Below are 18,164 nucleotides of genomic sequence, written 5' to 3'. Positions count from 1 at the left end.
GGATCCGCCAATGTAAGGGATGTTAAAACGTCATCTGAATAATTTCATTCTCCACTGGTATTAAAATATCAAGATGAACTGAAAACATTATGCTGGTTTCAGCAAGGTAGTTGTTTGTCTTGAGCCCAAATTCACAAGTGAACAAGTATAGTTAGGTTTAAACAAGTAAATAATAATGCCACAATACAAAGATCCATTTCTCTACAGTTTCGCTTTGGAGCAAGGCGCCCCCAATCACCGTAAACCATAAAACTAGTACAGTATAGGTATTTTGTCAACGAAGAGTATTCGTTAATAATATTTTGTGTCCATAATTAAATTTGGGCAGGGCTAAGGTACAATTAATTTTAATGTTATGATACGCATGTTATGATACGCATGTTATGATACGCATGTTCTATAGGCCTACATTATCATCATATTTAAACTGAGATGTCTGTACGGAGTGGCACCAGTATCAAAGCAGTACCAAAGCGGTATAAATGTGATTACTTCATTCATATAAAAGTAAGTTATTTCTTTAACTTTAAAAACTCCGGCTGTGTATTCAGATGCGTAAAATTGTCTGTTGTTGAATTCTGCAGAACGTGTGTCAACGCAAGCATATCATTTCGTTTTATTAAGGATTGGTAATTGATTGGGATGTGCACGGAATTAAAATTACATCGATTTTACCGTTTTAAATACCATGTTTAGTAGATTCGTTGTCGATCGTCTTTCGTAATTTGTAGCTAGGCCTAAGCCCGTCATTTTTCTTTGTTGACTCACAGATTCTTTAGCGGTAATCCTCCACTACCCAGTGTCGCTTTACAAGCATATACGGTAGGCCTTCTGTATTTCATGATATATGAACCAATACGTTGTATTGATTGTTATGGATTTTATCTTAAATAATATGAAGTACTATGTACTTGAGTGCAAAGCTCAACAGTATTAGTATCTCCGAGTGTTTGAACAATTACTAATATCTGCTTTGCTACACTTCTTTTAGATAAACTAGTAATAGTTAACTTGATAACCGATTGAATATTGAAGAATTATTATGCATTGTTTGCATTGTACTCGAGAAAAGACTACAGGGCAGGAATAGGATATCACGATTTATTTATTTGAAGACCGCGCGTATGATGGATACCTCCTTTATATATTAAAATAATTACCATTAGGTATGGAGAGCAAATATAATATAACCATAATATCACGATTTTCAACTACTTTCATCATGTTTGTTTGAATTAAGATTTATTTAATAAACATTGTTGATGCCGATAGGCCTACCAGCATTTGAAATTAAGCTGGTACAGAAGTAATAAAATGTGAGACAGGTTTACCAATTATATAACTGTATAAGTATCTTATTGATTCAAAGACAGTGTGTTTGATGGAATGTTGCGGTACTGGTCGGTGTGTTGATCATAACTGCTGTATTTCCATTCGTACTGGAACATCTATTTGTTAAAACATCATTGCAAGATAACGTTATTGATATAAGACTTTCACGTGGACTTGGAAGCGATAGTTGACTAAACCTAATTTTACAATTCTACTTGCTGGAAGCAATACCGGTAGTTGACCAAACTTAATATTACAATTCCACTTGCTGGGATATCTATTTATTAAAACACCATTGCAAGATATTGTATAAGACTTTCACGTGGACTTGGCAAAGATAGTTGACTAGTTTGAATTTTACAATTCCACTTGCTGGAACATGGAATTGTTAGTTTTTATTGTATAAAACTCTCCGTGGACTTGGATGTCTTGTTGCAGAAGGAACGATAGTCGACTAAACATAATATAATATTACAAACATTGCTGGAACATCGAATTGTTATTTTTTTTATTGTATAAAACTCTCCTTGGACTTGGATGTCTTGTTGCAGAAGGAACGATAGTTGACTAAACATAATATAATATTAAAAACATTGCTGGAACATCGACTTGCTAAAAACATTATTGTATAAAACACTTGGATGTCTTGTTAGAGAAGGAACGATAGTTGACTAAACATAATATTACAATTTTACTCAGCTGAAACATTAACTTGCTAAAAACATTATTGTATAAAACTCTCTGTGGACTTGGATGTCTGGTTTAGAGAAGGAACGCTAGTTGACTAAACATTTAAGTATTACAATTGCACTACTGGAACATCGACTTGCTAAAAATTGTATAAAACTCTCCGTGGACTTGGGTGTCTTGTTGGAGAAGGAACGCTAGTTGACTAAACATAATATTACAATTCCAATTGCTGAACATCAACTTGCTAAAAACATTATTGTATAAAACTCTCCGTGGACTTGGGTGTCTTGTTGGAGAAGGAACGCTAGTTGACTAAACATAATATTACAATTCCAATTTCTGGAACATCGACTTGCTAAAAGCATTATTTTTTAAGACTTTTCCGCGGACTTGGATGTCTGGTTTAGAGAAGGAACACTAGTTGACTAAACTTAATATTACAATTTCACTCAGCTGGAAGATCGACTTGTTATTGTTTATTGTACAAGACTTTTCCGCGAACTTGGATGTCTGGTTTAGAGAAGGAACACTAGTTGACTAAACTTAATATTACAATTTCACTCAGCTGGAAGATTGACTTGTTATTGTTTATTGTATAAGACTTTTCCGCGGACTTGGATGTCTGGTTGGAAAAAGTACTAAACACATAAATCTTACTCTACAGTATAGTTAAATACAATTATTACCACTTGCTGAAATTAAATTGATAAAACCATCATTATATCGGCCTCCTCTGCGTAATGTCTAGGCCTATTGTTTAAGAAGGAAAGCTAATTCAGGAAATCACTATTGTATCTCTGTTGGTTGATATCTAGTGCAGAGTTTTACGACTGTTGTTACATAACTAGATACTGTTTCCTTCATAGATTAGCCATAAAAGGGAAAGCTTCGTCAAGGTCGTTTTTGGAAATTTAGCAAAGAATTACCAATAATGATTTCCTAACAAAATACGCACTGTCACATATAAGGAAAGGATTCAAAGTCAACGTCATTTCCATAAGATTAGGAGATTTACAAGAACATAGAAAGTTGTACTAGTTACTACTACCCCTGGTAGTGCCATAAAACTGTATAGTCGTCGTTAGTAGATCATCAAGGTTGAAGAAACCATCTCGGAGATAAACCTCAAGAAGACAACTTCCATAGAATATAAAGAACGTGCACAGTATCAAAGGTATTTGAAATTTGATTACAATTTATACTCATAAATTTGATTATAATTTCCGGTGGTTATCGATACAAATTATGTTCAATCATCTTGAGATTCGAACCGTAATAATTCTATTATAATGATTATCATTTCCACAAAGAATCACCGCATTGATTGGCGTGCACTGTGTAATTGCATCACTCATCATTATCTCGATATAATATGACTGACTCGACTAAAGATGTATATTATTAATAAATGAAATGTTGACCACCAAGTCATAGATTGTTAACATGAGTTTCATAAAAATTAATCATTAAAATTAACTGGACTCATGTCATCACCTGGAGTAGCCTATCGTCAACTGTTGACGTCTTTTTGTTGATTTTTTTATCCGAAATTACGTAAATCTGTTTTTGTTTCATTATTCAGAAATTGCATTATGGAATCGGTCTCTGAAGGAAATCAAACTGACGATACTTTGATTATTGTATCCTGCGGAATCGTAATAACTTGGATTCTGTCCGTAGTGACCGTGTTCGGGAACAGTCTCGTCATTCTTGCTTTCATCACCGAAAAATCTCTTCGTTCAAATCCGGCTTATTTGTTTATTTTGAATTTATCTATTGCTGACTTTTTAACCGGTGCTTTCTCGTTCCCGCTTAACACTCTTTGGCTTATGTTTGATTATTGGCCATTTGGTGAAGGGGTCTGTAAGATGTGGTTGATCATTGACTACACGGCATGTGCTGTTTCTGTTTGTGGTATTATCTTAATCAGTTTGGATCGGTACTGGATGTTAAAATTGAAGTTGAAATATCGTCAATTTCAGACTACAAAACGCGTTACCGTTATGATTCTTGTATCTTGGGCTGTTCTCATACCATTTTACGCAATTCCAACTTTATTCTGGGAGAAATTCAAGGGAGAACAAATAATTGATTATTCAGAAGATTGTGAAATGGAATCAGAACAAAGTTTGGCGTACAATTTAGTCATCGTATTCGTCGAATTTTTGATACCTCTTCCTATCATTGTATATTTCAATATCATTGTTTACCGTGAAATACGGTCGCGTTCACGTACACGCCCTAGCCATAATATCAGCCAATCTGTAACACACGGCTGTGATTCTACCATCTCTACTGCTGTTGCCTTCTCTGTTACCTCTGAAAATCCGCGAAATATGCTTAAAAAGCATCGAAAAGCGGCAGTAACACTCGGCGCACTGGTGATTGCGTTTGCAATCTGCTGGACTCCTTACAACATTGTTTTAATTTGGAGTATCGTCTGTGATGACTGTTTAAGTGACACTCTCTGGGAGGTCGTCAACTACCTTTTGTGGACCAACTCTGCCATCAATCCGTTCCTTTACGCCCTCACAAATCTTAAAATCAGAGAATGTTATTATAAATTGTTGGGCGTGAACTATTTTAGGAAGAGCACACGTATAATACAAGTACATTGATAAAGTAATTTTAAAAGATAGTGATTGGAGTTTGTGTGGGGCGGGTATTCAACCATCCGAACCATTTTGTGTTTTTTGTTTTATTATACAACTTAGTCATGGTATTCGTCGAATATGTAATACCTCTTCCTATCATTGTATATTTGAATATCATTGTTTACCGTGAAATACGCACGCGTTCACATATAAACTATTGCAGCCAATCTGTAACACACGGAGTCACTAGTGTAGCCTTCTCTGCTACTTCTGAAAATGCCCGAGCTATGTTTAAAAGGCATCGAAAAGCGGCAGTAACTCTCGGTGCTCTGGTGATTGCGTTTGTAATCTGCTTGACTCCTTACTACATTGTTTTAATTTGGAGTATCGTCTGTGATGACTGTTTAGGTGACACTGTCTGGGACTTCGTCAACTACCTCTTGTGGAGCAACTCTGCCGTCAATCCGTTCCTTTACGCCCTCACAAATCTTAAAATCAGAGAATGTTTTTATAAATTGTTGGGTGTTAACTATTTTAGAAAAAGCACACGAAGGTAACTTATGACAATTTAATTTGTACTGATACGAGAAGCACCCCTCCGGCTCGTTGACAACCGGTTTTGTTTTTGTTGATGACTTCCAAGAATCGCCAAACCCAGTGATCACATTTTCAATAACTGTATTGTTACTAAGACCGACCGAGAAAGCATTTCTTATCGTCAACCAAAACGAGGTAACAGAAAATCGACTCGCGCGCACAAAAGTCTTATCAACAATATGTTAACGCACATGTTCTACCCAGCTGGGATAAGGCATTATAACAAGAAAAAATTTTAGATAGTTCTTTTTCCCCCTTATATTTATTTTAGGCAAGCCAAGATAGTTTATGAGCACTGTAATTTCCATTTATGTTGGACAATAAATGAATCTGTGTATAATAGTGTATCATCGTGACGTCACGGATCGGACGATATCAGTAATGAGACAATTTTTATTTATTTTTTACATTTGTAATGGCTATATGATTGAAAACAGAATAAGCATTAAATTGCATTTGCATTGATGATATTGATTATTATACATTTATTATAATACTTTTATTTTTACAAACAGCGCAATAACATTTAAATAATTGATTTAATGTATTATATATATAATTATAATAATATCTAAGTTTAGAATTTATTCGGTGCCTGTTGATGTATGAATATATTCTATATTTAGGTTTGGTTATTTTAATGTTGGAAACAATCGATCGAATAGATCCGTGTACATAGTTGTAACTTGTTAGGTTGACAAGGATATTGGAATATATGGCTGCTTCATTATATCATCTTTATTGTTTACGTACATGTAAAATAGATTAACGTACAGACATAAACGCATTTTAATTTTTTTAAATATATATAGTTGATCATAATATTATTTTATAGGCTTGGTGCCTTACCTAACAACCATCCAATAAATAACACAATTTAAATACGCCGCAAGTCAACGAACTTCAACATTGACAATATTTTATTTTTTCATTTTTATATTGCACTATTTGATACAAGCGTTAAATTTAGTCAGAATGAATAATAGAATCATCATTCATTTAAGCTTAGTTCCCACTAGGACACAGATGACGCAATTGACCAATGACAAGCGAAAGTTTTTATAATCCACCGCTTGTGATTGGTCAAGTTATTTGCGTTGCGCTTACGCCTTTTTATTGCGTAATAATAGTAAGAGTAAAATTATGAAGCATATCGGAGATTTAAAGGAAGAAAATTAAAGAAAGGTGGGAGTTTTGAAGCTAAAAAACAGTTTGAAATGTTTCAAGTGCATTTGGAGTCTGGGGATATTGAGTTCAGTCTATAAGCACTGTCTACACTATCAAACTGGTTTGACAAAAAAATAAGCGTGATGATGTGCCGAAATATTGTAGTGATATGCTTAAATATGGCATCATGTTTATATATGGGCACATCGCATTTTTTTTTTGTCACATTAAGTTTGATAGTGTAGATAAGGCTTTAGTTATATGTAAATGTAATACCATGATGCTGGGTAAATTATGTCGTACATAATGTAAAGATTACAGGGAAACGGAGATAATTATTAGGCCTATTATAGACAATCTTAATCAAGACAAAATGATTAAAAACATGAAATGCATCAATTACTCGTACCAATTTCAAATTAAAACGAAATTACTCGTACACACAATGTGACGTTGTTCCGTTCGGCGTCCCTTGATGTTTTATTTGTTTCTCTCTACCATTACCGGAAAATCACTGGTAAATGTGATTTTTCTAGTTCCGTTTGTTTATGTTCGGTCTCGTCAATTCCTTTGATCAAGTGCTCCCCCTCCTGATTTAAAATGATCGAGTCTTGGTTAACCTTATTGACGGTGGAATATTGAAGTTCCCACCTCCGCATACCCACTTCTGTTGCTTCGGTTACGTCAGGCTCAGAGATTTACGGGGCTAGTAGAACTCGATCTTTTTCTTCTTTCTCGGCTTATTTTGACGTGGAAGCATTCACTGACTTTTTATATCTATTCATTTGTTAATTGATTTTTAAAAGATGGGTGTTTTTAAGTATGATTGTTGACGGATCAGATTGTCGATGTATGTGTCTATTGCGAGCCGATGATTACATAATTTAAAATGTTTAATTGATTTTGAATAATTCTATTAAATTTCTTTTTGTGTAAATGGATTCTGTACTGTATCTATATACACTTTTCTATTGTCTATTGACACGGGGCCAAGTTCATATAAAAGAAGAACTACTATAAACGTTGTAATATATTGCTATTTGATGATTTCATTAACACATGGACCTTAACTAAATATGTGGATACACTATCCACCTCTATTAAAACCAATGAAATTAAATTTAAACTACAGTAACGTTTAAAAAGCGCCGAGAAACTGAGCGAAATGAAGTAAGCAACAGAGGGCGTGATAACTCGAGATTTGAATAAGCATTTGTGACGTCACCAATAGATCGTTTTTCCCCAATTCAATACGCATCTCAAGTTATCTTTATCTTCAGAAAAACATTGAAGTCATTGAAAAAATCCAGGTCGACACAAGAAATAATTTGATAGAATTAAAAGAGAGCTACGATCTAATGGATGGGAAAATTAAAGAGAGTGTTCAGGAAGGCATTGAAGAATATAGAGATAGAGAATCTCGTAAATTAAATATTGTGATCGAAAATCTACCTGAATCTGATAACCAAAGTTCTCAGCAGAGACTGAAGGAAGACAGGGTTGCTATTGAGAAATTATTCAATGAGTGTCTAGAGATAGAGGGAGTTGAAATAACAGAAGTGATCAGGCTTGGGAAATACACGGAAGACGGGTGTAGAATGGCAAGAGTTTCTCTGGATAGCCTGAAAAGTAAAAGGGAAGTGATGGTAAATGCAAAAAAACTTAGAAGCACGGATCACGCATTTCTAAAGAACATATATATTAATCCTGATAGATCAAAAAAAGAGAGGCAAATGAACTATGAGTTAAGACAGGAACTAAGATCAAGGAAAGATAACGGCGAGATTGATCTTGTTATAAGAAGAGGTAAAATTATGAAGCGGGATAGCGAACTGGCGTTTGATCGTTTTCGAGGCCCTAGTTCATCATCATAAAGAATTTTCAAATATAGAATCTTTTTGTTTTGAAGAAAATTATTTTAACTTAGAAAGAAAAGTGAAACAAAAATTTATAAGAAAAAAAAAATGTTCAGAGGACAAGAAAAAATTTAAAACTTTTATAGAAGGATTAAAGCAGAAGAAATCTAGTTTAAGAAACGATGATATTGTTGATTTTCATGAGAAGTCGTTGAAATTTCTTTACACAAACGCAGATGCCCTGAGAAATAAAATAGGTGAGTTACGTGATATTATGAATCAAAGGAAACCTGATGTGGTTGCAATAACTGAAGTAAATAACAAAACTTGTACAGACATATTGGAAGTTGAGTTAAGCATCAAGGGATACACAAAATTTGATTCTGGCAGAAGTGGTAGAGGTGTGGTTATTTTTGCGAAGGAAGAGCTGAATGCCAGTATCTGTAACGAATTACTGAATTTAAATTTTGTGGAAGCACTATGGATCAAAATTGAAATAAATAAAAGGCAACAACTATTATGCGGATGTATTTACAGAAGTCCTAACAGTATTGACGAAAATAATCAAGCGTTACTATCTGCTATCAACAAAGCAAGTGAACTAAATGGTATTTCTGATTTCATCATGTTAGGAGATTTCAATTTTCCTGAAATTGATTGGATTTCTTGGAGTACAAATAAAAAAGAAACACATAAAAGTAATCGGTTTATAGAATGCCTTAGAGATAATTTTCTATGCCAGTGTATACAGCAACCAACACGATTTCGAGATGGTCAAACACCTAACATACTCGACTTAGTAATCACCATGGATGAAACCAAAATAAGTGAAATTGAGATAGGTCCACCATTAGGAAAAAGCGACCACGTAACAATCTTGTTTTCATATGACTGTGTAACTAAAATACAAGAAAAAATGGAATACAAGCTAAATTTCAACAAGGGTGACTATATTAAAATGAAAGAACTGATTACTGAGGTGGACTACCAATTTGAAAATACAAATGTTGAAGAGGCCTGTGAAGCTTTAAATAAATCAATAAGAAATGCTGTTCAGATCTGTATTCCCAAGTCAAACATAAAAAAAGAAAATAAACCTATCTGGATGACTGGTGACGTTCAGAGGAAAATTAAAATGAAACATAATGCATGGAAAAAGTTTACAAGGTCTCGACAACAGAAGGATTATGACAGTTACAAAAAGGCAAGAAATATAGTAACAGGTGAAAAAAGGGCAGCAAAGATTGCACTGGAGCGGAAAATTTGCAATGAAGTAAAAAAAAATCCTAAAAGTTTCTGGAAATATGTAAGAGAGAAAACCAAAACAACTCAATCTATTGGATTGGTGAAGGATGGAAAGGGTAATATGGCTGATGACAATCAGCATAAAGCGGAAATTTTCAACGCATTTTTCACAAGTGTATTCACGAATGAAGACCTCGAGTCATTGCCAGAAGTTACACCAAGAGTTGACGTGGATGACCATTTGGAGTCAATTGAAGTGACAAAGGAGGAAGTGCTTACATGCCTTCAGCAGATGAACTCAAATAAATCAGCTGGACCAGATGACGTGCATCCAAGAGTACTGAAGGAACTTAAAGAAATTGTTGCAACTCCATTGACGTCAATATACAACAAATCACTATCGACTGGACAGTTACCGGAGTGCTGGAAATGTGCAAATGTAGTACCAATTTTTAAGAAAGGGGACAAGACGGAGGTTGGAAACTACAGGCCAGTAAGTTTGACATCTGTCGTATGCAAACTTTTGGAATCAATTGTGAGAGACAAAATTATACAGTTTCTAAATGATAGAAACCTTATTATAAAAGCACAGCATGGGTTTCGGAAAGGTAGATCTTGCGTCACACAATTGCTGGAGGTGATGGAAGAATGGACGAAATTGCTGGATGCGGGAGAAAACTTTGATGCTGTATATTTGGATTTTAGTAAGGCATTCGATTCTATCCCCCACCAGAGATTAATAACAAAATTGGAAGCGTACGGAATAAAAGGAAACCTACTGAGATGGATACATCAATTTTTGACAGGGAGGAGACAAAGAGTTAGAGTGGCCGCAGCATTTTCTGAATGGTCTACGGTTAAAAGCGGAGTCCCTCAAGGCAGCGTGTTAGGCCCTTTATTATTTATCATTTTCATAAACGACCTACCTGATGCAGTTAAATCTAAAGTATGGATGTTTGCAGATGACACTAAGATGTTTAATGTTGTGTATGAAAACAGAAATGATACTGTTCAAAATGATCTCAAGGCATTATCCGATTGGTCTAAAAGATGGCAGCTGAAATTCAACATTAATAAATGTAAAGTAATACATTATGGAAATTCAAATCCACAAATGCAATTCACTATGCCAACAGAGGAAGGTGACGAGGATCTGCCAAATGCCAATACTGAAAAGGACCTTGGAGTTACTTTTGATCAGTCTTTAAAATTTTCACTACATACGAATGAAGCTGTAAATAAAGCAAATAGACTCATTGGATTGGTAAGGCGATCTTTTGCTTACATGGATAAGGATATGTTCCTGCCCCTTTATAAAAGTATAATTCGACCTCATCTGGAATACGCAAGCTGTATATGGTACCCTCTCCTAAAAGGTGATTTGGATAAGCTTGAAAGAGTGCAGCGTAGGGCCACTAAAATTGTCAAAAAGTTAAGAGATAAATCTTACGATCAGAGATTAAAAGAGCTTGGATTACCTACACTGAATTACAGAAGAAGGAGAGCGGACATTATACAAGTGTTTAAAATTATCAAGGGCTTGGATGATATTGAAGCCGAAACCTTTTTTGACTTTAGAGAGGACAGTAGAACAAGGGGCCATCAATTCAAATTAAGAAAGCCAAGAGCCCGACTGAAAATCAGAAGCCACTCCTTTTCATGTAGAATCGTCAACACATGGAACAATCTATACCACACTACAGTACAAGCAGAAAACATAAATGCATTCAAGGATCAACTAAACAAAGACAGAGCAATGGGAGATAAATTTTGCTACCAATTCTAGATAAATACAGAAGAAATGGAGGGCGTTTAAAAGGCATTTGCCTTAATCAAGAGCCCGAAGATTCAAGTAAGATTCAAGTAAGATTCATTATGGGCTGACATATTATAAAATAGCACGTCCTCTGCTACTGTTTTTTTTGCCAAGTATTTCTCTCAGTTTCTCCTCAGCACATAATTGTTTATATCTTACCATATTTGATTATCGATCAACTTTACGAACAATAAAAACAGTAATTGTTTTAAATGATGCTTCGGCATACTTCATGCTTTTAATATTTCACTATCTTTGAAAACTGAATACGCTGTTAATGGCAAGTGAAGACAAACAGACAATACATGTGTAGGCCAAATCTTACCTAAGAAAAATAATTAAAGTAGACCTATTCGTAAAGTGTCGTTATAATTTGATTTAATTATCCTGCTTTTAGTAATAATTTCAATGAGCTTGTTCACAAAACAGTACCATTTAAAACTTTAATTAAATTATTTTCTAAATACATTGAATAAGTAGGTTTATAATGAATAGGCCTGCCGTTTGTGACACGTGTAATCATGCTGTGACACGCGAGTAATATTCGTGTGAAATTAAGAAATTAAAAGACTAAAATAGCATTTCTTTAATGCAGCTCTAGAGTTTTACTCGAGTATATCGTTTGCGCGCGCCCTCCTGATTACGGATGATATAATTGTAAATGCAAGGTTACTGTATACTGTTTTTTGTTAAAATGTTACACAGCCACTCGTTTATTTTGTTGTGTTATGATTGGTCTAAAAGTGTATATGTAGGTACACACACACCACATTATTGTAGTCATTTATTAGGATCGTAGCAACATTACAACTCGTGTGGACAAGACCTCATATTGCAGTCATTTATTAGGATCGTAGCAACATTACAACTCGTGTGGACAAGACCTCTTATTGTAGTCATTTATTAGGATCGTAGCAACATTACAACTCGTGTGGATAAGACCTCATATTGTAGTCATTTATTAGGATCGTAGCAACATTACAACTCGTGTGGACACGACCTCATATTGTAGTCATTTATTAGGATCGTAGCAACATTACAACTCGTGTGGACAAGATCTCATATTGTAGTCATTTATTAGGATCGTAGCAACATTACAACTCGTGTGGACAAGACCTTATATTGTAGTCATTTATTAGGATCTTAGCAACATTACAACTCGTGTGGACAAGACCTCCAGAGACTTAGGAGTGCTAAGATAATCAGCCACAGTGAGGAAAGTAAGTATATAATTATGTATGTTAATACTGTATATAAATCAAAACAATAAACATAAACATAAACATTTTTGCTTTTTCTAATGTTGTTTACACCTGTTGCATCACGATCTTATACTTTTAGTATTATATTGAAATTCACAATCATTCCAAAAAAAATAATCTTTAATCCTAAATGTCATATTTTAGAGCAAAGATATCGGAATACTTAGTCGAGGGCACGCCCTCCCCCTATATAATAATCTTGAATTGTTTGTCTGTTTGCCATAATAACCGATCAACGTGTTAATTAAAAGTGTTATTTAAAATTCAAATGTAAATTAGACCTACAGGAAGAAAATGGCAATGCTGTTGGTAACAGTAGCTGGATCTCAATAAAATGAGCAGAAATGCCCTTTAAAAATGCTAGATCCGCCACAAACGTTCACAAATCACTAGGCCCTGTTATCAATAATACGAATTTGTAATGCGCCAATTCCAGCAGTAAGTGATCAAATGCGCGGTGTCTGAGAGAGTTCAATTTGAAAGAAAAAGAGGAGTTTTCAAGGCAGATTTAAAGGCGGTAGTAGAAGAACATGACCTAATAGACACATATTCATTCTAACTATATTGTTTTATTTTAGGTTCAGTATTTGTGTAAGTCCACATCAATATGGAATCGTCCTCCTCCTCCTCCCACTATGACGTCGGAAATCAAACTGACGATGCTTTGATTGTATCCGGCGGAATCGTAATAGGCTGGCTGTTATCCATTGTAACCGTGTTGGGAAACGGTTTAGTCATTTTTGCTCTCACAACAGAAAAATCGCTTCGTTCGAATCCAGCGAATTTGTTCATCTTGAATCTTTCTATTGTTGACTTTTTAACTGGCGCTTTCTCGTTTCCTTTAAACACTCTGTGGCTAATGTTTGATTATTGGCCATTTGGTGAAGGCGTCTGTAAAATGTGGTTGATCATTGACTACACGGCATGTGCTGTTTCTGTTTGTGGTATTATCTTAATCAGTTTGGATCGGTACTGGATGTTAAAATTGAAATTAAAATACCGTCAGTTTCAGACTACAACACGAGTTACCGTAATGATTCTTGTCTCGTGGGCGGCTGTCCTGCCATATTACGCAATTCCAATTTTATTCTGGGAGAAATTCAGTGGTGAACAAATAATTGATTATTCAGAAGATTGCGAAATGGAATCTGAAGAAAGTCTAGCGTACAATTTGGCAACTGCAGTATTCGTTAAGCTGTTAATACCGCTAACCATTATACTGTATTTAAATATCAATGTATATAACGAGATACGTCATCGTGCGCGTATAAATCACAACCAATCAATACTTCAGGTTGCAGACAATAATTTATCAATCAGTGCAGGTCGTTCGACTTCAGATTCTGGCAGACAAAACGTTAATACGAAAATTTCTTCAGCGAGACGACATCGAAAATCAGCAGTGACTCTTGCGGCGTTAGTTTCTACATTTGTCGTCTGCTGGACTCCTTATTCTATTGTGCTTATATGGAGTATCATCGATGATGCGCCGAATCACATGCTTTTGGAGGTCGTCAACTACCTCTTGTGGGGCAACTCTGCCATCAATCCATTCCTTTATGCACTTACAAATCCTAAAATCAGAGAAGTGTTTTTGAAATTCCTCGGTCTAAAATGTTTCAATGTTACAAGTGGTACGTGTCATTGGTTTTATTAAGCCTCGCGCTTAGTTCACGTAAACGCAGCGCAAGAATGGCGTAGACAATATTTAAAAATAACGTGAATGCAACGTAAAACCGACACGCAAAAGAACAGAAAGTTATTTTATGTTACTCCGAAATCGATCATTGGTAAATCAAATCCAAAGAGTTGCAACAATCAATAACATTTTCAGAATTTAATAGCTCTTGAGCGTAATAATGCTTGTCTATACAAAAACTTGGTAATAATATTTTTCACTTCAGGCAGGAACAATTAATTTTAGAGAGACAGCTTTTGAGTTTTCTGCAAAGTCTGGCAAATCGCGAACATTTCTAGTAAACACACTTTGTAAATAAATCGTAAAAAATATAAATGTTGTTTTTTTTTAATTGTTTTTTTTTCCTTTTAAGTAGATTTTGCGATGAACCTGTGACGTCACAGCAATATATGGCGACGGCTGTACGGCGAGTGCGTGCGGCGATATCCTTAAACTCGCGATTGTTCTGAAATCATATGTACATCCCTAATACGTTGTAAAAATATGGTCCTCGGTCTAGTTGTCCTTTAATGCTCTCACTGAAAAGATTAAATAAAATAAAATATCTGATCAAGTGATAAATCTAGATTAGATTTACATTTTATATTTTTTATTATAAGAAATTCATTAAAAAGGTGTGTATATTTGGCAGGTATAGCTAGCTCCGTTTCTGCAACATCGACGCAGTCTTTTTTAGGCCTTAGCTAAGAATCTTGTTTCGAGATTTATCACGGAAACGTTTTCATACGTACAGTAATAAACACTGACTTATCGTTCAAACAGAAACAATTAGATATTCATTATGTAAATCGAAAAAGTGGGTTGCATTGAATACAAACTAACAACATGTTTTAATATAAATGTAAATCTAAGGAGGAAATCCTCTTTTTGAATCTTGGAAAAAGTATTGATAACCAGAATTTCCGAGCCATGCGTGCATAACAGTTCAATGAGCAAATATAATAGATACATTTTGGGCGGAGACCAGTACCATTTTTTATCTTTTACATAATATCTTGCATAAAATAAAATATCTGATCAAGTGATAAATCTAGATTAGATTTACATTTTATATTTGTTATTATAAGAAATTCATTAAAAAGGTGTGTATATTTGGCAGGTATAGCTAGCTCCGTTTCTGCAACATTGACGCAGTCTTTTTTAGGCCTAGCTAAGAATCTTGTTTTGAGATTTATCACGGAAACGTTTTCATACGTACAGTAATAAACACTGACTTATCGTTCAAACAGAAACAATTAGATATTCATTATGTAAATCGAAAAAGTGGGTTGCATTGAATACAAACTAACAACATGTTTTAATATAAATATAAATCTAAGGAGGAAATCCTCATTTTGAGTCTTGGATAAATATTGATAATCGGATTTTGTTTTCTTATTTCCTTCTCTTTTCTTGTTTTGTTCCTTTTCTTTTTTCCTCCCTAATTTGTCCATTTTTTCGATGAGTTAATAATCCATCACCTGCCCTCCAATGTTGCCGAAATAAGACCAGATTACGCCTGGAGTATTCCGTGAATAATCAGAGCAGTCAATATAGGGTAGAAGTAATGTTCATGTCGCCAGTCGGTTCAGAATCGGCAAACCAGACTATAAACCTCTACACATTAGTGGTTTTTTTTGCAGTTCAGCAAACTGAAGTTGTTTATATCTTACCACAATTGAATATCGATGAACGTTGAGCACAATTTATTCCATTCTGAAGTTTTTTAAATGATGCTTTGGAAAATTTGATTCTTTTAATATCTCAATAATCTTTGACAACTGAATACGCTGTGTTAATGGCAAGTAAAGATAGTAGCAGACAATGCATGTGTAGACCAAGCCTTATCGAAGGAAATTAGAAGTAGGCCTAATTTGTAAAGTGTTGATTGTATTGTATACTTTAATTTAATTATCATGTTTTTAGTAGTGTTTCAGTGATCTCGTTCACAACATAATTCCGTACACTAGACGAATTTGTTCACACAAATCAAAAGCGTCAGCTTATACGCATGCGTATTCATGAGAGATTTGGAAAATAGAAACATAAATACGTTTTTTTGGGTCCAGCAGCTGGGATCTATAAAGTATAGTCGAGTTTACAAAGTCGCATAACTGTCGGCCTTAGATACCATAACTGCTGTTTGCTTTAGCTTCTGAATGCGTAGTCATCATGGGACGTAGCTGACTGGAGCACCAGCGTGAAAAAATAAGCATGAGGAAGTAAGTACAGTACAATTACAATCGGAATTTTGTAAACTCGACTAATTTATAGTTCCAAACTGCTGGACCCAAAAAACGTCTGGGAAAAGAGAGTCTATGAGGGCTCATGGTTGAATGATTTTGGATTCTCGCCCTTTGATTGGTGGTTGACGCGAATCAACAGACTGCGGAAGAATTTCCTTACGTGTTCCCTGAAGGCACGTTGTCTCTGAGGATTGCATGTCTAACACACGTCTGATAAATAATATATTGAAATTCTTTGAATGAGGTTAAATAAACACTCTTTTTTATTTAATAAACAATGAATATCATATTTGATTGAATTTTACAATGTTGATATACAAAATATATTATTAACAAGGCCAACAGCCATTAAGTCGCGTGATACAATGCATAGTGATACCGTACCGACAGACAGACCGACAGACAGACCGACAGACAGACCGACAGACAGACATACCGACCGACCGACATAGTGAACTATACTGACCGAAATTACTGAACATGTTTAAAAATGTTGAAATGTTTAAAAACATTTATATTTTTTTAATTTACACGTGCGTAGCCTGTCACTTTCGACGTGCTCGTATAACGTAATTTCGAGTTGAAAAGTAAGTCAAGAAAACAGAAATCGGGCAAAAAGAGTGCGCAAAAACATTTAACGCGCAGTGCGCGCGCAAAAATATGCGCACTCATGGCAATTTTGTAAACGCTTAAAATTGCCTGAAATGTACTCTTATTTCATCGAAAATAAATTTTGAAAATTTTAAGCGCGCGTACGCATGCGTTACATGCGCTACGCACGTAATTGTATTGCCATATGATGATTTATGCCCTGAAATTTATGAGTACCAAATTTTATTTAATTGTGATTCATGGTTGTGAAGATATGATTACAAACGTGATTTCGTTAAATCGTGCGTAGACCGCGTAATTTTTTATTGCGCACCGTGAAAACATAACCACATTGATTCCTGGCCATTAGGAATATACTGTGAAAAATTGACCTAGCTAGATTAAACTGATATCAAGATAAGGGCAGAAAGCGATAAAACGCATAGTGATACCGGACCGACAGACAGACAGACAGACCGACAGACAGACAGACCGACCAACCGACCGACATAGTGAACTATAGAGTCGCTTCCACGCGACTAAAAACCGTAATTTTTAAAGTACATACAATTGCCTACTGATGACGCAATTTATTTATTTACTTCGTTCGTGGCTAAAAACGATTATTTTCGGCGATGCTTTGGACCGTATATTTCGAAAACTACAAGTCAGATTGTTGTAATATCTAAAGAAAGAACAATGATTAAAAATGTTAGTCAAAAAGTCGAGCGGCGTTTTTTGTAAGAAATTTTTTTTTGTAAACCTCTCGCTACGGCCTTGATAATACATGGCCTAACATGTATATGTTGCAATATAATTGTCACGTTCATATATACGTTCATAATATAGTATACACATCTGGAGGCCGTGTATCGATTTTCTTAAACATTTATAAAAAGAAGGAATTATAGATTCTTAATAAACTGAAAGATTACTTCGCTTTATATTAACAATGTAATTTTTACTTGTCATAAACTACCTGTAATTGGTCTAACAATATATATTAGGTACTGTAGGCCTACATACGACATATTGTATTCATTTAGAATCGTAGCAACCAACCAGTGTGGACAGAACTCCAGATCCTAAC

At 34.8% G+C, this 18,164-nt stretch overlaps 2 protein-coding genes across 2 annotated transcripts; both read left to right on the top strand.

Annotated features, from left to right (window-relative positions):
- The first annotated feature begins 3,100 nt into the window (after positions 1–3,100).
- Positions 3,101–4,998, top strand: LOC140043857 (histamine H3 receptor-like). Its single transcript, XM_072088333.1, has 2 exons — positions 3,101–3,196; positions 3,605–4,998. Exon 2 carries the CDS (start codon positions 3,615–3,617, stop codon positions 4,638–4,640), a length of 1,026 nt encoding a protein of 341 aa, XP_071944434.1. The 5' UTR covers positions 3,101–3,196; positions 3,605–3,614; the 3' UTR covers positions 4,641–4,998.
- Positions 4,999–13,166: 8,168 nt separating this feature from the next.
- On the top strand, positions 13,167–14,216 carry LOC140044308 (histamine H3 receptor-like). Its single transcript, XM_072088786.1, has one exon. It carries the CDS (start codon positions 13,167–13,169, stop codon positions 14,214–14,216), a length of 1,050 nt encoding a protein of 349 aa, XP_071944887.1.
- The last annotated feature ends 3,948 nt before the right edge of the window (positions 14,217–18,164 follow it).

The sequence above is a fragment of the Antedon mediterranea genome, chromosome 3, assembly GCF_964355755.1.
Source record: "Antedon mediterranea chromosome 3, ecAntMedi1.1, whole genome shotgun sequence".
NCBI classification, from domain to species: Eukaryota; Metazoa; Echinodermata; class Crinoidea; order Comatulida; family Antedonidae; genus Antedon; species Antedon mediterranea.
The sequence above is the reverse complement of the archived record's forward strand: the minus strand, read 5'-3'. Positions and strand labels throughout refer to the sequence as shown.